Source organism: Pseudopodoces humilis, chromosome 1 (genome assembly GCF_049639895.1).
Source record: "Pseudopodoces humilis isolate 2021_Gansu_Grassland_sample_001 chromosome 1, ASM4963989v1, whole genome shotgun sequence".
In the NCBI taxonomy this organism is placed as follows: domain Eukaryota; kingdom Metazoa; phylum Chordata; class Aves; order Passeriformes; family Paridae; genus Pseudopodoces; species Pseudopodoces humilis.
Window position 1 is genome coordinate 105,876,573 of NC_142200.1, and position 26,875 is coordinate 105,903,447.

The following is a 26,875-nucleotide window of genomic DNA, read 5'->3' on the forward strand; positions in this document are numbered from 1 at the left end:
TTCATAGATGGTAAGGGACTCTGAAGCATCCAAAATCATCTCATGCTATTTTCAGAGAGCTGATTGTATTAGGAAGGTTTCTTCAGCTTTGAGAGAGACTGAAGGTAAATATTTTTTAAGTGACAATTTTGTTATGGACAGAAAACATTGCTTTGTTGTGAGAATTGGCCTACAGTGTCATTACAGTACTGCTATTATTCATAAAGAGAAAACAGAAATAAATTGATTGTATATATATGAGTGTATCAAAGAGGATGGAAGTATTATTATTAAGACTTCATAAATTTAAGGGGTTCCTTTTTACCACTAAGGGATCTTCAAAACAGCATCTGTTTCTTTCAAGTTTTACTTCTTGTGGATTTTATGGAATGTATGCATACACAATTCTCAGGACACAGATATTAATAAACAAGCACAAAATTGTAAAAAAAATGATAGTACAGAGGAAAATTGACCTGGTGTTACAGAGAATCAAATGCTGAATACTAGATAGATATTAGATATCAGGGGAGAAAAAAATCCAACTTTCTATTTTTAAGCATAAGAAAGCACCAAGAGCAATCTACCTAAAAACTCTGTCAAACATCTTTTATTGAACTTTTGTTTTAGAATAGGCTGGAAACAAATACCTATCTGTCAGCTATGTTCAAGATAGGCTTATTCAGTGTGTGAGCATAGATCTTTTGAGAATATTTTCCAGCTTTACATTTCTGTCTTGCTCTGCATGATAACTTCCATGCATACTTAAGAAGGAACAAACGGAAAAACTAAAAAAAAAATCAAAATAAACAGAAAATTTAGAAGGTGGGAAAAATATGCAAGCACTATTAAGCATAGAATAAAACGTTAGATTCCCAGGAAACTACACTTACATAATGTGTTAAGAATAAAGATTGAATCTCTGTAAAAGGGGGAATGAAAATGTGCAGATCTCCCCAGAGCTTTGCAAACAATGTATTAACTGACTAGAAAAGTAGACCAAGATGTTCAAGGACGGTCAGTGATTGTCCATACACAATGTGAATTATCTTACAGGAGATGTTTATTAGAAGCTTTTATCCTTCCTCTCTAAAAATGAGCTTCCCTTTGTAGGACCTCTAATTGACCAACCAAAAACAAACATTAGACTTCAACACATGTGGTTTCCATATAGAAAGGAATACAAGCTTCAGTTTCAAGGCTGCACAGGTTTCATCCCACAAAACTTCACTGCAGTAACAGCCGGCTCCATGCCTTCCACCTGAGCTCTATTTGGTTCCTCAGCTAGTAGGTTTAAGGTAAGTTGGCTAAGGGCTCCTTTCTACTTCCTCATCTCTGCCCCAGAGCAAATGAGAACGTATTACAGACTGCCCTCAGCAGCCATGGTGTCTGTAAGTACTCCCCAGTCTGCTTTACCACACATGGATGTAGGATGTCAAAACACCTCCTTATCCTTCAGATGATGCCATGTAGAAGATACGATGACTATTTTGTGCTGTAGGCAGCCTATAATGGCATTATTAACATGCTGTCAAGGGAAAAATCAGAAAAGTACAATGGCTGCTGTTTAAGTTCCTTGGATGGCTTTTATTGTTGAGTGATTCAGCTGCTAACATGTGGTGTGATTGATCCAGAACATTCCACTTCATCAACAGTTTAAAATTCAAAAATAAAGACATTCTGCAGAAGGCTTCCCAGGAACTGCTGAAGTGATTCACTACCATGTAAACATGGAAAACAGAAGCGGTGCCTTTGCACCCGTCTTTTAAGACAAATTCCTCTCTTAAAGAACTGAGCTCTGTTACTAATAACTTCCTTAGTACACTAGCAAAAAAAAAAGAAAATCAAAAACCCAAACTCAACATACAAAAGTTACTAATAATACTGTATTTTGAAACATTACCAGTCCCAACAGGATTTTTCCACTCTTCTTCTAGAACATGTGTTTGGCATGACAGATGTGAGCTTCCTCAGACCACTTTCTGAGCTGGCGGGATAATAGCCAGCTCCAGCCCAGAAACCATATAGTCACATAAATACAGCACTGTGCCTGAGCTAATAAACCCAGCCTAATAAGGCTACAGTTTGCAAACTAGGCCTGGTTTAGTCCAGCCACTTTGGCAGTTTCACAGAGGAGGCTTCTGTGCCTGTCTTTGTAGACATGGCCTTAATTATTTAGGAGGAATTCTTATACCCCAACACAAAAGCCAAAATACGTAGCACAACTGCTACAGGATTCCCTTGGTTGATGATATCTGGTAAATCTGATTTCACAGAAAATTCTGAACTAATATTTAAGCATCGATGAATCTTCTGGCTTCTTCTGTCAGTGTTACACAGTTTGGAGGTCTTCTGTAAGACTTCCAAATGGCATTTCACTCATAGTGCTTGCAATTCACAGTATCTCCTTCTAACAGAGCTAAAGGTGATGGATATGGGCACTGACCTTCCCATGATACACTCCTGTTAATATTTTCAACTTTCAGTTTTCAGTAAGTATCCACTGAAAAGCCAGGAGAGCACTCCTGACACATTTACACAGGGAATAAAGCCGTTAAAGGAAAGCAACATATAGCAGGAGAAAAGAGTGACATGCACCAGAAAACTCTCCAGCAGAAAAGGGACCCAAAGGAGAAGAGTCAAAATCGGATATACACTCATCTCCCTCCACTTCAACTGATCACAGAGAAAATTGTTCTGATTTTATGAAACTGTTGTAGCATGTCAGCACACCAGTGCATTTTGCACTATATCATAGCCCTTATCTCATTGTTTTCTTGCATGTGTAGTCATGTCCATGGCAGGGAGTTATTGCCTTCTACCATCCTTAAGTCTTCTTTCTCTTGGTATTCTGAGAAATGCAGTGTTAAGTTACTATATCCCAAGGCCTTTCACCACTTCAGTTTACTTAATTGTACTTTATAGACTTCTTGTTTAGCATTTCTTGGGTAAAAAAAATACTTTTTTTCTTTCTTCTTTCCTTTTCAAACCTCTTTCTTCCATTTCTATTCTTTATTTTCCCTCCTCCATGTATCACTTTTTCTTATTTCTTCTTTCCCTCATGCTGGCTCTCCTGTTTTTTTAATTTCTCCTTCAAAAACCGTATTTTTTTCTATGCCTATCCTAACAGGTCTAACTCCCCACTACTCTCCATGGCAACCTGTATCTTTTCCTAACCTCTCAGTTCCCATATGGATCTCACCAAACTTTTCCTACCTTAACCATTTTCCTTACTCATTATCTTCCATTTTCATTCCTTCAGTTAAATGACAGCTGACATTCCTTTTAATAAGCCAGCCTCATAGGACAGCAAACCTTGAGCAGCAGTGTTCTGCAGAATAATGCAGAGGAGCATAAGCTATGGCACTGGGGAAGAGAGAAGAGCATGTAGGGAAGAGGACATGCAATTCAGCCTCCTGAGCATCCTGTTTGGCTGGCCCTCCAGACAGCACAAGTTTCCTGGAGATTAGAAAAATGAGCTAAGCTTACAGCAGTTAGGGTAGAGCAACTGGCAACCACACAAGATCTGGTTTTAAAACACACAAAAGTATAATTAAAACCTGACTTTACTAATAAGTATACTCCATTTTCATCAGACCATAACTCTTGCAAGTATCCCACCAGCTATGAAATGTCAAGCAGGAAATGGAAGTCACAGAATGCTAAAGTTTTATTACAGAAATGTTGTTTCCCACCTATGAACTTTTATCTGTAAATCGCAACTACTTGTTTTGGAGAAAAAAAAGTCAGTTAAAGATTAAAATCTTGATGCTAGCCACTGGTACCATATGGAAAGCAGTGGATGCCCTTTAATTTAATGCTTACTGTATTATTTACTTAGAAGATGGTGCTACTTATCTGTCATTGGATACTTAAATAACTGTTTTGAGGGCACTTAGCCTTATACAGCTTATCTATATTTTCTGCTTAACAAGATTTCCCCTTTCCCTCTAGAAGAGATTAAAAAATTCATGTTGATTTAAAAACTTCTTTCATTAGCTTTAATGGAGGCTATGTGTTTAAATTCCTTCATAATGTTCTCTCAAGGACTGGTTTTGCCTCAGAAAATTTTCTTGTCTTTGATAAGATGCCAGAAAAAAATTGTGAAATGAAGCCTCAATTAGTTAAGTCGTGATATGTCAACACTTGTATAAACTCCTTAAGGCAGGGGCTGCTAGCAAGGAGTTTTTATTCTTTTTACAGCATCTGCCATAGTGAGGTCTCAGTCTGAAGTACTTTGGGAAAAAAAAAATCACATGCTTGCTTGAGGTTCAGCACGGATCTGCTACCAGATCAATACATTAAAATTATATACATTACTAGTGCTAAGGCCACATCTATGGGTTTTCACTTAGTGACACCCTGTTTGGATTGTCCTGTTGCTTTGTAAGAAAAAAAGTGAATCTTTTGAGAAGAGTCAATCAAATGTAATGTACTCTGTCACTTACCCATCCCTGCTAAAATGCCTTCTTATGGAAAAGGAAACAGATTTTGAGAGAGTAGACCCTGAACCACACACAATCATCAAAATAGACCACAGAGTAATAGCTCTGAGACCAGCACTGAGTATCCTCCTCTCATTGTTCGTTGTTTTTTTCCAACTACTGTTAATTGCTTTACATAAATCTGAATACGTTTCCAGGCAAACCAATGCCATTACAGAAAGTCCTAAATTAATGAGACCATCATCAGGGGAAATACTCATCTGCAATACTGCATTTTAGATCAAGTGCCCATAGCCACAGGCCACTGCTTCTCATGGAAGCAATTACTCACAATTACTTGCAATTAATGCAGTCCGAATCACATGGCAAGTATGGACTAAATGCAGAAATTAATGCAGGTTTGCATTTCAGTATTTCCACTAAATACATTTGCTCCTCTTTCCTTGTTGAACCTACTGGAATTATATGTGTGTGTTGTCCCCAGGAATATAATTATGTTTTCACAGGAGGTCAAAGGAGTTTAAACTTCTTCTGTAATCAACAGTTTACATATCCTGAAAGAAAAACTTCCAAGAACTTCCAAGCTGGTACAATTCCTGTATAATTTTTGATCCCACTCTACCAGTAAAAGGATAGTATGATCACAGCTTATTGGCCTATGCAACAGCTTACAAAGAAGCAGTCCCAAAATGCTTACCTGCACAGTTCTGCTCTGGCACCCACTGGACTTTCAGCCCTTCCCTCTGACAGGCTCGGGCGTACGCCAGGAATGACTCACAGTAGCAGTTTTTATGGATCGGACACTCACACATGTCTGTCACACAGGACCTGCAGAATAAAGCCCCAAGACAAATAAGAAAGGAATGCTTAGGCAGATATCTGAACAAGGTTTGGAGTTGTTTACTTTCCAATCACATGGCACCCAATGCCACAGCAACTTGTGCTAAATGGCAAGAAAGTTAAAGGCATCCCTGCGGTTACATCCCAAGGACTTGTCTCTTTTTTGGTGTGCTACTTTAATGCAGAGAGGCCTCCAGAGCACCAGGAAGCACACAGAAACAGGGAGTTGAGAAGACCCAAGAAACGTCAGGTAGAAAGGACTGAGACCACAACGGGGAAAGGCGAACTCCATTTATGCAATGCTTTTTGTGTCAACATAAGATAAAAACTTTTTATTCCTAGAAAGTAATAATTTAATAATTTTACCAACAATCATAACAGTAGTGTTAAGTGTATGAATTCTTTAGGCAATGAGCACATGTCCCTCCATGCAAGAGATGATGCCTTCTCTCCAGGTTACCTCCAGACTCTTCCTGCTTTGAAGGTATGAAAATAGCTATATGCCTATTTTCTCAGCAGCATCACTACTAAGTGCCAGACTTTAGGATACCCCAAAGGAACAGGGCTGATGCAGCATAAATGAGTAGTTTCATGCTATGAAATCCCTGAAGCATGGTTCACACTGCTCAGTCTCTTCCATTGCATTCTTAGGTGGAAGTACTTACAATGACAGGGAGCAAAGCTGCTAACATGGCCCTACTGAAACTGCTACTGTGGATGTCACCACATTTCAAGTCAGCTTGTTCAGAACATGTGTCTGTTTGGCACAGACCTAAATTATAACTGGCAGGAGCCAAGAGATTTGCAGTTGGTGGTTTCTCCATATGCAAAATGCTTAGTATGTTTCTGCATGTGTAGCAATGTGAATTCAGAAATGCTGAGTATCTACTGCTCTCAGCAGAATCATTAAAAGTATATTAAAAGTATACAAGGTATACCCTGAAAATCATGCCCTCAGCTCCTTTGCTTTCCACAGAAGGTGCTCTGTGCCTGAACATTGGGTGTCAATGGTCAAGGCCCCCCTGCTCCATGCATGTCCAGGGGCTTTCCTGTTTCTGAGAAGACAAAGGCACAAATTTTCTTTCAAAGATGAAGGGCTGAAATGAAAAATGTGCTCTTCATGTTAGTTGCTCTTCCTGTGGACCATAATATGAATTGTTTATAGGAAAAGGACAGATATAGGCTTATTTAGTTTCCCTGAACTTTTTCCATAGCAGAGGAGGTAATAGCTTGGAAACAGTGCAAAAACCTCATCCAAAGTAATCAGGAGACCTAATGTCCATACATTACTCTAGAGTAATTGAGAACCCTTTAATCAAAACTAGGAGACTAGGAAAGGATTAGTGATCCCTTGAACACAGACAAGCCTGTTTCTGTGAGTCCAAGAGTGCCTTAAAGAGGAGCATTTCCCCATGCCAAAGTCACTGGCTACTTCAGTGACCTGACAGTTCTACTTGATATTTTCAAGAGTTTTAATAAATTTAATCTCAGTGGACCCTCAATATAAATTTACCTAAAAAAATCACTGTGACAAATAAGTAACATGATTGCTAAGGTAAAAAGTTTACCTGTCCTTGATTCACTGCTATATATGCACTGTGAATAAACAGACTTGCTTTGGATCAAATACATAATATGCTTATATTTACAAACCAGTTGTTCTCACTTTAATAACTTAAATACTTACTTTAATAAAGTAATAACTTTATTTTCTAGGGACAATGTAATTTTATTTCACTTTAGTCCTGCAGGAGGTCTCTTTACATCTTTTCCTATAACATGTTGCTGGAAGCATGTCACAGCTGATAGGCAAGGAATACATTAGCACAACATCCTCTGGGTGGTTTGATATTGTCAGCTGATAAAAGACCTTGTATAAGCACAAAGGGTCACCTTTTTACGTGACACACTAAATAACTTCACACTGTTTCCTTTGGCCACAATATCTCTTTGTGATCTCTTCCTAGTAGCTCTGCAGTGGGCACCGCTCCATATACCCCATGCAATTTAGGAAGTGCCTGTCTCATTTTTACAGTGAAGTAGATGCTTGCTTGCTGCTGAAACAAATCATTACCACAAAGAATGCCTGCATAAAATCTCCATAAATAGTTGATTATCAAGGTACCATTTTATCATATTTTTGTTTCTGTGCCAGCTCCCTTTATGAAACACATTTCACTGCTCTCCACTCAGATTTAGTTATTATTGATGTCCATGGTGTTTAGGGATGCTTTCTAGTATCCACTTGGCTGTATGTTCACCAACTTCCTTGACTAAGAATTTCTAAAACCCTAAATCTGAGGTACTTCCTCTGCTTTTAAGAGCATGCTTTTTTTTTTTTTTTTTTTTTTTTTTTACCATTACTCAGAAAGAAATGTCACCTCTTGCACTGAGACAATGAAGCTAGAGCTACCTCAGGTGCTTGCATCAGAAAAAGATGAAAGATCAGGGAAACTCCAGGCTCACCATCAATCCCCCAAGCATTTTAGTAGTTAACATGCTCATGGCAAGGCTAGCACAGACCGTGGCAAAGCCTAGGTGTCGCCCTGAAAACTCAGCTTCTGAGCTTGCTAACATAGTTTTCTAAGGACTTTCCCAGGACAGTAACTGTAAACATAGATATGTGTACATTCTTTCTGTTACACGTCTTGTAATGGGCACCTCTCATGGCCAGTGCAGTGAGAAAGTGTTATCCTGACCATCCAATCCCTGGCCGTGGTAAGAAGCCTATAAATCCTGGGAGGAAAAATAAACTCTGCTCTTTCTTGCACCACACCTCAACCTGTGTCTGCGTGATCTATTCATCTTCAGCGGTAACACCTAGGCACAGTCTGAGGGATTAGGGAAGGGAGGGCATTGTTCCCAGTCTGCAGGAGGGTAGCCATGCTCTTTGAGAGTGCAGAGCTTAGCTCCCATATCCATGTGAGCAACACCAGCCATTAACCTTTGGCATTGAAATGGCCATGGACATCCAGGCGTGCTCCAGGATGAAACATCAGAGCTTTGACTGGGATCAGCACTAATTGCTACAGTGTTCAGCATGGGTGTCCACTAAGGAAGACAGTACCATGTGCAACACAAAGAATCTGCTGATTCATTGCATACCAAATTGCTTGTACTTTTTATTTTCATTAATGTTTAATCCTGGTGACAGGATTAAACTGCTGGGGTCAAGCCCTAGGCTTAGCTGAGGAGCCATGGTCAGATTGCAGCAGTTTTATTAATGAATTACAACTTCTAATCATTTGTACAGTTAATTAAATTAATTAATTAATGTTTAATCAAAAATGAGAGTAAAGAAACCTACATCCACAGCTGCCAAGACTTGTGAATAAAAATAAAGCCTGCTTTTATTTCCTGATGAAAGGGCAGCTCTCAGCAAGGACATAGACGTAAAAGATGTCCATTCTCTGGGGGCTAGCTCTGAGGGTGACCTGCCAATGGCCCATGGCCAAGCTTCGACTTTGGGTCTGTATTTTTATCAAAAGTTGATTACCTTCTGCACTTAATTATATTTCTCACATTTATTATTGCTACAGTTGTGTTAAAGGGCTATTATGGGATGATTTACCAAGAAAATTGAAAAACTGATTCCTGTGTGCTATGCTAATCTATTCCCCTTGCAAAAAACTTTGATATGCCCATAGGTTTTATTTTTTTATCCTTTCCAGTGATACATTTCAAAAAATATTCTCTGCTTTCCTAGATTCTGTCTTCTCATCACTCTTCCTTTGAATCTGATAAAGAGATTTGGTGACACTAACTGCACATACTCACAGTTTATCTGTATTCTAATCTGACTGGACTGTTCAAACAGCAAAAAAAAATATTTTAGTAAAACTTTGGAAATATGCTACTAATGAAGCTCTACTGACAATTTATTGTACTGCACAGTAATGGTGACTTATGGTCTAGTGGGGTATTGTGACTCTTTACCAAGAACAAAGCATTTCTGTAATGAAGTAAAAACATATTAGAAATTAAACATCAAAACATTACAGTCAGACAGAAATAATCCCACAAGAAGATTATTATTGCGCACAAGTTTCTTTTAAAATGAAACTTTACTAGCTATGGAAATACAAACAAGGTACTTCAAGCAGCCTTAGTTCTGCCTTCAGTGAAATCATACAGATATGCAATGATCTTGAGGTCCAAAGGAAAATTATATTTATTTTAAGGACATATTTACATTTAGAGAAAGAAAAACACTTCAATGTGACCATGCACTTTATCTGGCAACCCTGCTCCAAATAAGCAGAGTACAGCCAACCTCTAAGTCCTCAGCTGGTACCAAGTGCCTCACTGTGATCCCTTTTGATGCTGTCTGTGCTGCCTGCAGGGTATGTGTCAGAGATGGCGTTAATTGGGTGTGTATAATCACAAACTGTTGCAAGGGGAAATCCATGAAAGTGAAGGCATCCGGCAGCTGTGGGACACACCCTTGAAGGAGACAAACACACACTCTGCTGCCACATCTTCAAAGCAAACTGGATGACTACACTCCTTCAGCAACAGCCCTTTTTCATATTAAACCATGGAAAGTCTCCAAGTCCCACAAAAGGCAAAGAACAGACTCCTGTGCTACATGCAGTATTTAAAAAAGAGAAAAAGAAAAGATCACAGCAATGAAGCCTACAGCCTTAGTCTGTGCCACACAGGATTGAAATTGCAGATGTTCACTTGCTGAACATCAGCAGTTCATTTTCCTCTGCAATACACATGAATCCAAACCCAGAATCAACCATTTCAGGAGGGGCTTAATTTTTCCTCCACATTTTACAATAGTACTATGATTCAGTGCAATTTTCAAACATTTTGGTAGCTTTAGGTTCCACACAGATGGAAAATAGTAACATCTTCCCCTTTCCCTCACTAAACCTTAAGAGATTTTGCAAAAACTATTAGAGATAGTGCACTACTACTTACATTTTACATACATGAAGAAGCATCAGATGGTGATGGGGTTTGTCCTCTACACTTGGAATGAGCTGTACACTTGCAAACTTCAAAGCCTGCAGAGTTATCTGCCTGGAGAGGAAGATTAGTTCCCAGCCCCACTATCCTGTGAGACATGATTTCTTGAGATAACTTTTTATTGGGTAAGGCAAATTTTGGTACAAGTTTGGCCTAATTTTTAGGAAAAATTAAAGCCTCTGTCAGTAGTTAAGTTGTTATGAGAAAGTTTGTTTGGGCTGCTTTTTTGACAGACTTCAATGACTTGCCATTATTTATGGCCCCAGATAAAAAGAGATTTCATAAGGTAAGAAGATGAGTCATTTTGCAATATATAATGGGAAGTCTCATGCTGTTACTATTATAAATTTTTGTCTGCATGTGCATATTTAACCTTTCTGAAGTACTGAAATACAGTATGTAGAGCTGGAGACTTTTTATGGCTTTGAGGCTTGGGATCAAAGGCCTGAGATCATTCTTGCTTTCTCCAGAGTTTACTAATATTAATGCAAAACCAGCAAGTAACTCCAAGAAAGTAATTTTGGAGGGTGCTAAAAACACAAGAATTCTTACATCTATTGAGTATTCATTCAAAGCACTTGCCTGGGGAACAAACTGCTTCATACAGCAAAGTCAATCATTTTCAAGGATCATTTCTTCTAAGACCAGGTACAGGTCTGTACTCCCTCTATGCTTTTCCCACACATATGAACATTGCTAACATTGCCTTAAATTGGGGATCTGATAGAGGCGTCAATAAAAAAGTTAAATCATCAATGCCCTGACCCCTCTTCCTGGTTAGTGTGAAAATAAGGGCCCAAAAAAGACCTGGCAAGCAGCTTATGTGCACATCTTACTGGAGAATGTCCCATGCTGAAGAACTCTCACACTGCTCAACAGGCTCTAAAACATCCCAACGAGTGTGGGAACAGAAAGGGAATTCACAGCTCATCTTCAGTGAGCTGTGCATAGCAAATGTGCTGCAGGCACATCCTCACCTTGGGGAAATCTCATTCCTATAAAGAAAGCATTGGCCATAATACTTGAGAATATGACTGTTGTTTTTGGCAGAATGCAGAGGAGGAGTTTGCAGAAGCAGGCATTGGAATCACACATTCAAATTTCATCCTGATTCCTGATTTTTACACAACTTTGATTCAACCATGGACTGCATTGCCACACTAAGCTAAGCAGAGAGAATTATAAAATACCTAATTCCCTCAAAGGGAAAGAGTCGCATGTGATCTAAGATTTTTGGAGGATAGCAGTCATGTTACACACACATTGAAGAGTCCTAATTTAACTCTGAGTATCATTTTTCCTGGTCCAGGTATAGACTTGGCTCTCAGATACTGAAACAGAATCATACAAGATACCCACATCCATCCATGCCTTGCCAAGGAATCCTTCCAAAGCAGTTATTTAGAGTCAACATGAGAAAAGGATGCTTTCAATGCAAGTGGTAATTACTGCTGGTAATTTAAAAAATAGCAAAGACAGACAGCAATTCAATTTTGATTTCTTTATATATACACCTTCTTAAAAAAAAACCAACACAGAACCCATATTTCCCTCACAAAGGACAAGCAAAAATGGTATTTTCCGAACACTGAATAAATGAATGTCCATGTAGACCTCTGAAAAAAAACATATTGTGTTGCACATCATCACAAGCCTACAGTATGTGCTGCTAAAAATATTATCCAAAAGCCTTTGGATAAAGCCAAAAGGAGTGTTCTGCATGTATTTTTAACCTTTTATATAAAGAGCATTCATGCCAGAATTGTGTTTCATTGCCTTAACCAACATAACCCACAAGAATATGGCAAAATTAACAATGAAATATTCTGGAACATTTTCTAAAACCCCATGAAATAGAAGTTGTCAAGACAGAAGTACACTGACACCTATTTATAATCTCTCTCAATATGTAGTACCAGTGTTAAATGAGGAGGGAGGGAGGGAAGGAGGCAGGCAGGCAGGCAGGAAGGCAGGCAGGAAGGCAGGAAGGCAGGCAGGAAGGCAGGAAGGCAGGAAGGCAGGAAGGCAGGAAGGAAGGCAGGAAGGCAGGCAGGAAGGCAGGCAGGAAGGAAGGCAGGAAGGAAGGCAGGAAGGCAGGAAGGCAGGAAGGCAGGAAGGCAGGAAGGCAGGAAGGCAGGAAGGAAGGAAGGAAGGAAGGAAGGAAGGAAGGAAGGAAGGAAGGAAGGAAGGAAGGAAGGAAGGAAGGAAGGAAGGAAGGAAGGAAGGAAGGAAGGAAGGAAGGAAGGCAGGAAGGCAGGAAGGCAGGAAGGCAGGAAGGAAGGAAGGAAGGAAGGAAGGAAGGAAGGAAGGAAGGAAGGAAGGAAGGAAGGAAGGCAGGAAGGCAGGAAGGCAGGAAGGAAGGAAGGAAGGAAGGCAGGAAGGCAGGAAGGCAGGAAGGCAGGAAGGCAGGAAGGCAGGAAGGAAGGAAGGCAGGAAGGCAGGAAGGAAGGAAGGCAGGAAGGAAGGAAGGCAGGAAGGAAGGAAGGAAGGAAGGAAGGAAGGAAGGAAGGAAGGAAGGAAGGAAGGAAGGAAGGAAGGAAGGAAGGAAGGAAAGCAGGAAGGTAAAGGAAGGAAGGAAGGAAGGAAGGAAGGAAGGAAGGAAGGAAGGAAGGAAGGAAGGAAGGAAGGAAGGAAGGAAGGAAGGAAGGAAGGAAGGAAGGAAGGAAGGAAGGAAGGAAGGAAGGCAGGAAGGCAGGAAGGCAGGAAGGAAGGAAGGAAGGAAGGAAGGAAGGAAGGAAGGAAGGAAGGAAGGAAGGAAGGAAGGAAGGAAGGAAGGAAGGAAGGAAGGAAGGAAGGAAGGAAGGAAGGAAGGAAGGACAAATAAAGAACAAAATGGCACAGTAACCTTTCTTCATGATAATTGTCCTACTAATGTGTCAAGTAGATTTTTTGCATCTTGTGCTTGGATCCTTACAGGCATCTGTGGCTTTAATTGTACTTTCTGGTCCTGAGAATGGAGAGGTTGGCTAAAACCCCTCCATGGGGAAATAGCTGAACAATGACTAAGGAAGACAATGTAGTCCCATGCTGGACTCCAAGAAGCATCTGGTATGACTCAGAATATTTCCTAGAGCTGAAGGTTACAGTACAGCTGAGCAGCTGACTTGCCACCTTTAGAAAGAGTGGATTTTTGCTCAAAAAGCTCCCAACAGAATATGGAACTGCCACCCACAGCTGTGGAAGAGCTGACCCTTTGAATTCTCACACATTTTCAGAAAGTGGAAAAGAGTTTTCACCTCCTCTTCTTCTGTTTCTGTTTCTCTGCTCCAAGCAGGGTTTCACCTTCATTGCACAGCCATGGCATTTGAAATAAATAGTCCTGGCATTTGAAAAAAAATACCTGTATGCAGGAGAACTCAAGTGGTTTGAATTCATATGTAGCATATACCTTGCAGTAAAACAATTAAAAAAAACTCCTCTGTGCACATTACATACGACTCTGTAACTGGAATTATTGTAATGAAGAGGAAATACAGCATAAGATTTTTAACCCATTTTGAACAACTGCCCAAGATAACACTGAAAATACCCATCTTTTGATGTGTAATATTCTCATATTACTTGCATACTGGAGTGGTATAAATAAAGTCTGTTCCACCCTCTTTGATGAGATTACTGCAAAAAGGATTTGGCTGCCTGTACATTGTATGATCTGTGGATTGTATATCTAGCTGGAAAACGCCAGGACCATAATAACACTGCACTAGAGCAGAGTATCCAAACTCTATAAAGAGGTCATTTGCAATAAAATATTTGAGTCAACAATAATATAAGAGAACTAAATTTAGGAATATGACCTGGAATCTGACACCGAAGGTTCAAAAGGTAGAATCTGCTTTCTAAAGATATGTCTTTCTTCAGTTAACTAATATCCATTGTCATCACTTGAAAACATCCATCACATAACTGGCAAAGGTAACAGTAGCTGTATATCTAAAGCTATATGATAAGGCTTACCATGCATTTATGAAAAGTTTTGGAAAAACATATTACAGATGCTCTACAGGTCTAATGTTCAGAGAGAAAGTCAATTCCTAAAGGATTTTCTACCAAAAATCCATTTTTCTTAGGCCCAGGGGCCTGAGGTATACAGCCTATATGCTCATCACTGATTTTCTATGGCCAAATTGGCCTACTTTATGTTTCTGGTACCCCATAATTTATCACAGAATGTCTTGGGTTGGAACAAACTTTAAAGATCATCTAGTTTCACCTGCCATGGGTAGGGACATCTTTCACTACAACAGGTTGGTCAAAACCCCATCCAACCTGGCCTTCAGCACTGCCAGGGACGGGGCATCCACAGCTTCTCTGGAAATATATTCCAGTGCCTTATTACCTTCACAGTACACATTTTTGTCCAACTATCTAAGCCAAACCTACATTCTTTTAGTTAGAATCCATTCCCCCTTGTCCTATCACTCCAAGTCCTTGTAAAACATCCCCCCCCATCCTTCTTGTAGGTTTCCTCCCAAGCCACAACCTAGAAAAAATCCTAAATTTCATAATGCTTAGGATTTCTTAAGTCTGTAAGATTCCTTATTGCAGATCCTGTTCTGACATAACACAGCAGTACTCAAGTTATTCAACTGACCACACCATATGCATATATCAAGTCTTTCTTAAGAGAGGGAAAGAAAAAGAAAATGTGTTAGCGGACCTTTTCAATATCCACATTAGGATTCTACATTTCCATTCACTGCATGCAATGCTTAGCTTAGCACTTACACTGCTAAAGCAATTTGCCTTATGACAGAGACACTCCATCATAATGGAATTTTCAGTGTCCTCTGGCATAGCTACCAAGGAAAATCCATCATCATTTTGATCTTTTACATTATGTAACTGACATAAAATTTTATCTTTTTTTCCATGTCTAGACTTGATTTTTAGAGAATACTTCCCCCAGCTCTCTAGTCAAGTGGAGACTGAACTGACATATCTTATCTAGAAAAGGATAAAACCTAGTAATTTTAATTCAATTTCAAAAAGACAGACACATTTTAATATCTAGCTCTATACATTAAAGTACTTTTAATCAACAGTTAAACTTTGCTATTCTGTTTCATACTGTGCAAATGAACATGGCATGAACTAAATGGTTCAAATATGTTGTATGGTTGACTGCATCAACTTTCAGTCTGGTAGACAGAGAGCCCATTAGTGTATTCTGTGTGACAGCTCTCATCTGAGAAAAGCCAGAGGTTTTGCATGAGCATATAAACATCCTAGATAGAACCTTAAAAATTATTAGGAGGTTTTGAAGTCATGGCCCTACAGAAACATAAACCATGTAGATATACCAAAAGTGTATTGTCATAATCATTAGATAAATATATAAAATTATACAGGTTTTAAATCTTCAAAATAAAAATTCAAACCAGATCATCTCCTTCTGTCTGCTGACAAAATGTATCGTGGCTGTGCTATATTATCTGTCATAAAAATATGCCATATCCAATAACAAGCAAAATGAGAACATGAAGCAGGAAATATTTCTGAACTATAAACATAAACTGAAGTTATCTTCAGCTTTTGATGATGATTCACTGTATATATTTCCAAGGAGGTCTTGTGATATAATAATAAACAGGCTGGCTAGCTTAGAAACTCACATTCTTAAACTCTGCAGAGCCCACTCCTTGGCTTAATCCATATAAAATTAACTTCAATCAAGCAGTTTTTTTTCCTCTAGGTGGCTGCAGAGCATTAAAAAAATTGCTGGCTCTTATTCCATGATGGAATAAGAAGAAACAAGGGAAAGACCTGATAAGACTGCTCTTTGGAAAAAACCTTTCTCCCTCATCTTGGTCTCTTTAGAAAACAAGAGCCAAACTCTCATCTCAGCAAAGACACACTCACTGAGAATGCCACCTTCCAGCTGGTTGCATCCTCACAGTGCATTTCACCTCTGAGGTCTCCCTCTTTTCTCTTCATCAAAGTAGTTGCTAAAAATAGGACTTGGATGAAGTGGCACAACAGCCAGCTTACCTGAACTGTAAAATTTAAAAAAACACTGTTTCTGGGTTTTATGGCTTCCTGTGTGGTCCTGGCCCAGACCCATACAAAGACATAGGCTTATAAAGCATGATTGAGACAGAATTCAAACACGTGAATGCAAAACTGCAGTCCTGGCAGAGATACCCTGACTCCAGCAAGGCTGACCTTTTTCATGATGGATTTATGCCTTTACATTTCCTCAGGCACCTCTGCTTTTGCTCTGCATGTTCTCACGACCACGTGGGCATTGGCAGGCATAAAGCCTGACTGACACCCCAACAGTGAGGCCCATCAAGGATGGCTGTGTTAAAACAGCAGCAGAGCTGCCATTTCCCATTCAGGACTCAATAGACCAGAGGCAGAGGGTGAGCAGAGTGATAGGAATTCAGCCAGGAGGCAGAGACCTGCTTTCTGCTTTCTAGTCAGTTTGATGTAGCCTGCTACTTCACATGCAGAGCGCCTTGGAGAAAGTATTTATGGCTTTGCATGCTGCCACAGTTCTTTAACCTTCCTGACTACAAGGTCTCAAGTGCAAAACACCATACAGAGCATGAAAACACAGTGGATGAAAAGTTGGCTTCAGTGAAATGGATGGGGATTTTCCTGCTGACAACACAGGAGCCAAGACTCTGAACTGTCATCAGCCTTTTTTTTTTTTTTTTTTCAGTTCTGTACTTCAAAGCTTTGAAGGATACAGACTCATTCAGGACACCACTGAACATTAAATTCAAGCTTTCTGAATTTAAATGCTATGAATTAAAATTTCTGGTATTAGACACAGTGACTCCAAGACGTATCAGCCTGGCCCAGGAACCAGAAAAACCCATATAGATGTTATAAAGCCAGAATGACCTAATTCTGGGTGAAGTGGGATGAGATGACATGAGCAGACAGAGCCAAGGTCTGTTCTCGAAACTTACCTTCCAGTGAATTGGTTCGGGCATGGTCATTTACTTGGCCAGATACAAAGGCAGCTCTAGTGTAAATCAGCAGATTTTAATGAGAAATTGCAGCCACATGAGCAAACTCTCCTTATCACAGAATAATCGTGGTTGTTTTCCCTGTTCATCTGTGGGTCATGTCAAATGGCAAAGATGTTAAGATAAATTCTGGGCTTAGTCTTGTATACAAAGTACTAAAAATCTAAATATGGTTTTGCCTCTTTTTGTTGGCTGGGCAGAGACTATGGAACAGATCAGTGCTCAATGCTGGCCACCTTGAACATGTTGCTTGATGGAGCTGCAAAGCGATTCATTCTCTCTCCATCACTTTTCACCCTATAAAATCTTCCCTGGCCTCCCTACAGAAGCAGCGGAGAGATCTCAGAGCTGTACCAGTTTGTTATGAAGCTTGCTGTCAAACTTGGCAGTGGCTGCAAGCTACTATATCCTTTCTCACCAGCAAAGTTTGCGGGTGGAAATTGTCAGCCCCAAGTGTGCCTTTCAGACTTTGGGAAAAGGGAGGCAGGACAACTGCAGCAAAAGCAGCCCATACAGCACGTCTCCTGAAGAAACGCAGCTGATAGATGGAGAGAGAAATCCCAGAAGACAATAAAGAAGGAAAAGTCTACTGTTGGAAATTGTGCAGATTGTGCAGGAGATTGTGTTCATGTTCTCCAAGGGTCCTTGGGAACACAATGTTTACAGTCCATAACTCTGTGAAGCCACTGATTTCTTCCCTTTTAGGTGAGCATGTGGAACTCACGCAGTAGTTTTTCTGCTCCAATGGATCTTTCCACAGGTGGGGAGCCTGAGGGCCCATTTGAAAGCATGAGCAGATTAGCTCTGTCAAAACAAAGATCCTGCTTTTATGCCAGTAAGGGAAAAAATAGGAGGGAGTGGGGAAAGCATAAAATATAGTTTATGATATATAGGAGGAAAATTGTTTTTTAATAGAATCTTTTCAACATTTTCCATTAAACTTTGGTTGCTTGCAGTGCAAGCTTTGGAATGCAACTCCCTCATCCCCTTAGGATGGTCTGTGTTTTATTACATTAGTTAGGAAGTCCAGCTTACTCCTAGCAGAGCTACTGTGTGAAACGTTTCAAACTCAAGCCAAAGCGGCAAGAGTAAAAGCCCCTCCTCACTGATTTTCAGCCTCCATCCTGAGGCCAGTAATTTAATATAATTATTACAGTGTGTAAAAGAATCTTTTGTTATCAAGCAATAGAAAATCAAAAATGATCACATCATAATGAATGAAATTACGTGAATCCAAATGTTACCCATATGATGACTTGATTTCAGCTGGGATTCCTAACCAGAATGAGCAAAAGAATACATCAGAAGAGGGGAGGAAGTATTGGTCATGAAACAGGGGAGATGAAGTGAATAATGAGAGAACATTAGAAGTACTTCCTTCCTCCCCCTTCCTTTTTCCTCCTTCCCTCTCTACTCCCTCTACTCTTCTAGTGATACTGGGCACATCAATATTAGAAGTAGGTGCACCAAAACAAGACAAATAACTAGAGTACTAGCAGTCAAGGATGAAAAAAATATAGGAATCTGGACAAGTAGCAGTACCGTAAGTCTATCTTCTTGAATCAGCAAGAGTGGGGAAGTTAGGTGGAGTAAATCCTGTTACACATATGTGTGGCAATTTTTATATCTCAGGAACACTAAGGAGGCAGAATGAAAGTTATGCCTACCAAGACGAACCCAGAGAACGGATGAGACACTCCAGTAGGGTCAGAGGGTAAATATCTGCATAAACCTTATCAGTTCTGTGTAGAGCCATTGTCTCCATGGATATAGTTTAAAAGACTTCACGGGCACTGACAAATTGTTACACACATAAAGATCAGGGGAAAGGAGAAAGTCTTTAAGGTGCAATTCACATCACAATGTAGCTAGGGTCTAGCCTTCTTAAGCTGTCCTTCTTTCAGATCTAATTTTTACAGGTAAAGACTGAGCCTTTTGCTATGATTTATGCTGAATTCTGCATAAAATGCTACAGAACATAGTAGGACTTCTCTTTCTGAAGTTGTTATTATTAGATGCAGTCAATTTTAAGCATCTGCCTTCTCAAAGCAAAGGCCAAGACTCATTCTTCTAAGCTGCAAGATTGTGGCTCTTTAATACGGTGCCCAGAAAGCTCAGGTTTTTTTAATATTTTTCAGAACAAACACTCCAGTATACTGTAGTAAATTCTCTCTGTCTTCCATGTGAATCTTGTAAATAAAGTCTGTGCTAACCAGAACCAGTACCATTCCACTGTACTTTCCTCTTTCTCTCTGTGTGTAATGGCTTGGTTGTTTTCTGCTCTTAAGTCAGTAATGCCCTGCACTTCAGGTTAGACAAAAATCTTGTTTACTCAGTTGCCCTTTTATTGGATTTGATGTCCTGCCATTTGCTGGAAATACAGCAAAGTAAGAGGAAGGTAAAGTTTAGAATTAGTTCTTTCATCAAATAGGTTGATGAAATCATACAGACGTGAAGATTTGCACATGTTCAGCACATTCCATGTGGATGTCAGCTGAAGTCATACCTTAACTCCACTTGTAAGAAAGACTAACACAGAACATGAAGAAATTAGAAGTTCATCTTATCTTCAAATCTTTTCAGAGAGATTCTGGCAAGCCCAGAAATTCTTAGAGATCCATTTATGTAACAGTGGCAGCAGCCAAGGAAAGAAAGAATCAAGATGCAATGAAGTTCTTGATCCCATCTGGGCAAAGAGTACAAAGGGAATCATCACGTCTGCATGAAGAGAGTGATGGTGATAGAGTATTAACAGAAGAGACAGAATCCCCAGAGTCAAACACTGTGGGAATGAGTAAAAGCCACAGAAGGAAATGGAGGCTAAAGAGAAAGGCCCACAGTAAATATCTGCAGATGCTGTTGTTTGCAGTGGGGGCTGAACCAATAGGGCTGTAGTCATACACACACGTAGCACCTCGCCAGTAGAAGAATATTCTTTTCAAGATCAAAAGTCAAGCAGCAATAAAATCTGTGTTAAAAAACATCAGCAGAGGAGGTTGTGCATGCTCACTCATGAACATCTGCACTAAGAAGCCACTTAAGTAACCATGCAACAGCATGGGAGAAACATCTGCAGCATGTAGACCACCAGCTGTGCAGTAATAATACTTTGAATATCCAGAGTGCCTTTTATCTGAATATTGCAAAGCATTTTCCAAACAAATTAAGCTTCACAACACCACTGTGAGCTTCTTATTTAATGGCAGGGTTATTTCATCCTGCACTAAATGCCGTTGCTGCCAAAATGAAAAGTAACACCTGCTTATCATCGCACAGAAATGTACAATTTTCACGCTGGAAAGTGACGAAAAGGGTGTAGTTAAGTTAAAGTGGAGGAAGACTTGAGGTGGTCAGAATCAAATGTTTAGAAAAGAAACTCAGACAAACATAGTATTAACACTCCCTCCCTTCCCTCCCTTTACTTTTAATGCAAACTGTCACGTTAATTTTATGCTCACATGTGGTTAGTCTTTAGTCTTTATCTCTCACTGGGAAAAGAGAACTTCCACGGGTGTATACTTGTAGGGGTGTCTCCAGATGTGCTCAGAAGGATAAATACCTTTCTTGGTTGTGTATGCTCAATAAAATGTATTGCTGTGCATTGCAAATAGCTTTCCTTTGTACTCCTTCAGATCTGTTTTTATAAGGCATCTTGATGATTATATTATAGCACTGCCTTTCAAGGCAGCATGCCATATAGTAAGTCCTAAAACAAACTTCTTGCTGTGTGTGCTTTCAACCCCACAGGGTACTCCATGTAAGCAGCATTCTAACCTGACTCTGCTGAGTTAGTGAGATCTGACTTTGTTTCTTAAGAAAAAGAAGAAAAGCTGGAGAACATGACATATATCCAATGAAGACAGGAAATCTTACAGACACCCCATTATGATTCCCTCTTTCTGCTTCTTAATACACCCACTTTTCAATCCCATTGAAGTGTTAGTTGAGGTAGCACTTTGATGGGAAAGTTGTGGCAATTAAACAGGCTGTTTCTTTATCATATGAAGTTCAATACTGCCAGGACAGGCTGTCCTGACAGCTAGACAAACATACTTCTTTAGAACTTAAACTTTTTGAGGGCAGCAAGGAGATTCTAATATATGCTTGACACTAGCACCCTAGGATCTTAACCTATGAGTAAGGCTTTTTGATGTTACAGTTAAATAATATTAGCTAGGACCTGGACATGACAAATTGTATTGCTAAGAAATTGTTAGGGGTGTTTGGATATTAGGCAAATAGCACTAGCTTTGACTAAGGATTATATTTTAAGCATTTTTACATTCACCATCTCTGAGTTGGTCCCAGCTGGGCATGTGGTGGTTAACCTCAGGCCAACTTCTCCCTTCTCTTGAAAAGCTGGTTACAGAAGGACACAGCCTGGCTTGAGAAAAGAAGGCTCTTTCATGATTAACATTTTCCAGAAACACTTGGTCTTGGTATAACTCCATGCCTGTTGAAGCCCAGGGTAAAATTCTGTTTGTCTGTAATGCCAGGTATGGTTGGCCAGCACCACCTGCTTCTGACGTCTCATCCTACATGACCAGCTCTGAAAATGTTCACTCATGCACACAAACTGACTTTTCTCCAGAAAGAGCTGTTTCTTTTCTCCATGGATGCAACCAAACATATGTGCCAAGTAGTTCACTATCCCGCCAGGACTGACTACTTCATTTCAAATAAACCATAAAATGGCATGAATTACTTGGGGAGAATAAAATGTTCCCTTTCAGTATATATGTTCATTAGTTTTTCTCTTGTATGCTGGTTTTGTCCATTTGATTCACACAGGATTTTCCTTAGCCATATTTCAAAACGGTGAATAGAAGGATTAAGCCTTTAAAAAGCCTTCCTTTCCAATTCTATCATACAGAGGATAAGAAGTTCATCTATTTTTTGATATATTATATTAAGCTGCCCACACAGTCTGACCCATTTAGAAGAACAGGAGTAAGGTGCGAGCTTCCTGTCCATAGAAGTATCAATGTTTGTTCCCAACATCAATTTCCGCTTTGTTTTTTTGGCATCAAAAAATTTGAAGTGTATTTTGCTTTTCAGTTCAGACAAGTCTCAGAGATCAGAGGGTAACAAAGTTGAGACCGAAGCTGCACACCAGCTCCAACTCACCAGCTGAAATGATAGAACTGCATTGTTTCCACAAGACAAGGAGAAGAACTGAAATTTCCAATCTCGGATCTGACATCTGCTCCAACTTAGTAACAAACTAAACTCATTCTCCATCCCCCATGTGCATATCTGCACATATGCACAATGGAACACTCAGTTTTAAGAACATTTGCCTCTAGATCCATGTTGGGCCACTTCTAGTTTCCAGACACAACCATAAATCAGTTCAGTTTCACTAGAAAGAGCAAAGATTCCCAGAGAGCCCCAGGCAAGAATCTCTAGCCCACTTTCCTAACCCCAAACCTGGCTCTGCAGCAATACATTATATTTGTTTTCAGCAGTGGAATAATATCACATATGATCACAGTCTCAGCAGCAAGAATTTATGAGTTTGTTCCCCCTAACCCTTCTACATCTGGTCCCTCACAAAGCTAGTATCCATGTTCAGAAATCATATGAAAACCACATCTTTTCTCAACACTGGTTTGAACCCCTGTTGTTTTAGAAATATGGTAGCAAGAGGAAAAAGAAGAGCTGTGAAAGACAGCAAGGTTGAACCTCTGCTCTGCAGCACTGGAGCCCAGGACTGTGTAGCTGGAGTCATCGCCTTGCTGCCCAGTTGTGGAGCAGCTTGGCCAAGCAGCACCAAAGAGCCAGGGTTGAAAGATCTTCCAGCTAAGCAGTTAGTCAGTTTGGGACACTCACCAGGAAGTTGTAGTGGTCTGACAGTTAACTAAACTCAGGCCTTGACTCAACTGCTTTCATGGTGATGCCAGATAGAGGAGTCCTCCCATCTCCTCCCTGCCCCAGCTGCTCCCCCTCTTCTCAGAAAGTGCGCTTCTCTTCACATTCAAACACAATCTCTTTACATTCAAATAGAATCCAAAAGCTGAGGAAATTTGAAATACACTTCTGACATGCTCCAAAGACTGCAAATTGCTAGGCGTGGAGGGAGCTGGTCACACAAAAATGTGTTGTGGTTTTGCACCATGAATTCCATGAGGGTAATAGCCATTGTACCACTTGGGCTTTATGCCAGTCAGAAGCTGCAATGATAGCAAGCAGCCCTGAATGCTTGAGATCAGCAGGTAAAGCCTCAGAAGCATTTCACTGTTCCATGTTCTGTTTCCATATTTAATTTTACACACAAGTGGGCAATCTGGAGCTTCAAACCTTCATTCATGTGCTATTATAGTACGTATTTTTAAAGTCAGACTAGCTTGAAATGCTATTTTACCCTGTCTGTTTTCTGCTAAGCTTGTGCACCTTGTGTACTTTTTAACTTGTGAAAAATCCTAAATTTTTCACTTAAAAAACACAGGCAAGATAAGAGCCCTACTATTAAAATCTCCAATTTAACAAGAAATGAAGGGAAGCAATATATTTTCACAGTAGTAAAAATTATCCAGCTGTACAGGTGGGGAAAGACTCCACTACCTTTACATAGCTTCTTCTGAGGATACCACTTTGCTGCTAATTATTTATATAAATATCCAATAACAGAGGGAAGTCACCATGTCAGGTAATGTAACTTGCATACTGCTCACTGAATGCAAACAGCTTTTAGCCCTAGACTCAATTCAAACCAGTTGCTAAATTATGTGCATTGAAAGTCAGATCTCACATCTGTGGGATGCAAGAAGGAAATTATGCCAAGTTCTAAGTCTGTTCTTTCCAAGTTCAAGGCAGTGGGTAGACCCAACCAAGGAACCTGTACCTTCCCCTCTGGGATCCAGTTATGGGGAAGCACAGGAATGGTGACAATTTGGAAAGTGATTTGATTTGTCCCAAATCAATACTCACAAATCATGTCTTCAGCAGTGTGGAAATGGCAGAGCTGGCCCTGATCCCACCTCCTGACCTCCCCATTGCTCTGTCATGCAAGGCGTTTCATTGCTTTTGAGTCTTTGCCTCAGACCACCTGCGTGAAGCAGAGCCTCCCTCTCATTTTTTATTTCACCTTCCAGTGCATTCATGAGGATGAACAAAATGCACAGATCACACTCTGTGACCACTGAGTGATATGTAAATCCTGTTTCTGGGGTACACATGCATCCTAGGGCTTCTTCTGATGCTGCCTGAAGCACAGCAGACATGCTAACTGGCCTTTCCAAATCCCAGCCCTTTGCAGGGGGAAGCACAGCACAGCCTGCTGCATCTGACTTCCAAAAGCAATGGGGAATATGCACAGAGGTGGAAGATGGCCATGCCTCATCACTGTTATCATATTACTTGTTTTACGTATTTACCAGATTTTACAGACATACTCCCCTGGCCCAAGGTCTTAGCAGTGTCATTTTAGATTAATCAGGCCTGAGCTATCCAGGTCAAAAAGGGGGTCATGAGGGTTGACATTCAAAACATAGAGTTTCTCTTGACAACAGAAGCAGCAAGTGCTATCCCATATTATAATCTGAAATAAAACAGGATCAGTTTTCCAGCAACTATGTAAAAATCTGTAAATTGACTAGACTTCATCAACCGTGATGACAATACCAGCACCTGTTTTCTTTTTCCTGTTTTCTGTGCAATAAAGTGACCCAGAGATGTTTTTCCATTCATGAGACAAAATAGGGAAATATCAGGTTTAAGGCTAAATAGAAGAACATGCCTAAGAGCAATAATTCTTCCCTGTTATAATTGTTTATAATTATTGTAAATATTATTGTATTACCAACAAAAATACCTCTATTATTTTATGCAGCACAACTCATAGGCCCTATGATCTACTGCATGCAGTTGCACAGCAGTCTAGGGTAGGCTTAAAACACACTTCCTTATTAATCCTAAACAGACATGTGATTTTCTGGGGTGGCCTCAAGAAAATCATCTCACCTGCAATGACACAGATGAAAAATGTGCCATTAAGGTCTGACCCACTGCTGATGTAAGATGGAAAAGACCTGCAGAAACTGTCCTGCCACAGGCTTGTATTGAGAATACCCCCTGGAGCCAGTCAAACTGGTAATGCACAGTCCTAGCTCTCTGCATATTCTTCCCTGCACAGGGACAGAGACTGTAAAAATATCCATTTACACAGCAACAGTCAAACTAAATTTCTCCATTTAGATATCCCTTTGGCACTGTCAGTCACGCTCATGGTCTTATCTCCAGGGAACTTCCAACAGCTTCATATTCTGGTTGGAGTGCAAATTCCTACAACATGAAGTAAACACCTCTGGCTCCTGGAGAAGCCCTTTTCCCAGAAACCTGCATAGGAAAACCCATGGCACTCTAAAAGACCACATGGCAGAATGGAATCTTTTCATTCTAAATCCACTTTTATTGCTGTTTCCAACCATGACAGGAATCATACAGCGTGCAAGTCAGGAAATGGAGACACCAGAGATCAGCTAAGTGGCAAATAGCTCTCACTTGCTAGATCAAGCTGCTAGCTGCTGCCCTCAGCACTGCACTCCCTTCCTACCTCCAGTTCACAACGACTCTGAAATTTGGTGCTAACCTCTCTATTTCAGTCATCATACTGAATAAGGTGGCAAATCTAAACTTTATAGTCTGCTTCTCCAACTTGTCTTCCATGAAACACACTCTCCAGCAACAATCCCAAATAAGTGCAGCAGAGAACACAGACATTAGCAAAGCTGTTGGGTTGGTTCATTGGAGAACTAAACCCAGCAGAGCAAGCCACTCCAGAAGCACATTCCTGGTCTCTGCCCACTAACTGGGCAATGAAGACAAAGTGAAAACTGCAGTGTTGAGCCAATGGATAAGACGCCAGGAAATTTCAAACTGCACCAAGCATGACGGCAAATGGAAACCATGACATAAAGTTCAGAAGAAGGTCACTGCTTCAAAATCTTTTTCTAAAGAGAGGCTTTATTATGTTTATTTTTTTTTTTCTTTTGCAAGCATGCATCAATAAAGCTAGAGTACCAGAGACAGAGAAGAAGTGGGTTTATAAAAGGGAATAAAAATGAAGTTTGAAGTACTTTTTGCCTGCATGGCTCAGACACGTATTTTCAGCCTTTGGTACAATGGGTGCATCTGCAAAACTCTGCACTGATGGGCAGCAGTTTAAATGGCAGCCCATGTTCTTCACACCTGATAACCCACCTGCACCAAAAGTTCAGTGGAGATGGACAGACCCTACCATGGCACCTGACAACCAATTCTTTCTGATTTTGGAGGCTTTATCTTCCATACTCAGATATTGAGACTTTGACTGATGTACCCTTGAGCTGGTTTATATGTGACATGGGACAGAGCTGGGACCCAGCCTCATGCCTCCCATTCAGTCACCTCCAAAACACCAGCCAGCCCTTGAAGGTTTAAAAAAAATTATGCTTACTAAAAAGCTTTGGAGATTCAAAATGAAAGACCAAGGCCACCTGAAGGGATTAATTCCTTACAATGGGACTTTCCTGGTCTTTTCCTGTGTCTAACTAGGCTACAGCTGAGAGTATGACTGCACTGCTTACAGGTTTTCTACTTAATATCGTAATAACACATAGAAATATTTCATTACAGTGACTGCTCTCCATTAGGATTGAATCACTTGTGCATAAA

At 40.1% G+C, this 26,875-nt stretch overlaps 1 protein-coding gene across 4 annotated transcripts in view; it reads right to left on the reverse strand.

The window, feature by feature from the left end:
• Nucleotides 1–26,875, reverse strand: part of BMPER (BMP binding endothelial regulator) — a 148,407-nt gene that overhangs the window by 2,819 nt on the left and 118,713 nt on the right. For all 4 annotated transcript variants that reach the window (XM_014248427.2, XM_014248428.2, XM_005519053.3 and 1 more), the window contains one exon: nucleotides 5,122–5,252. In XM_014248427.2, coding sequence (XP_014103902.2) covers nucleotides 5,122–5,252 — 131 coding nt within the window. The remainder of the gene's footprint in view (nucleotides 1–5,121; nucleotides 5,253–26,875) is intronic.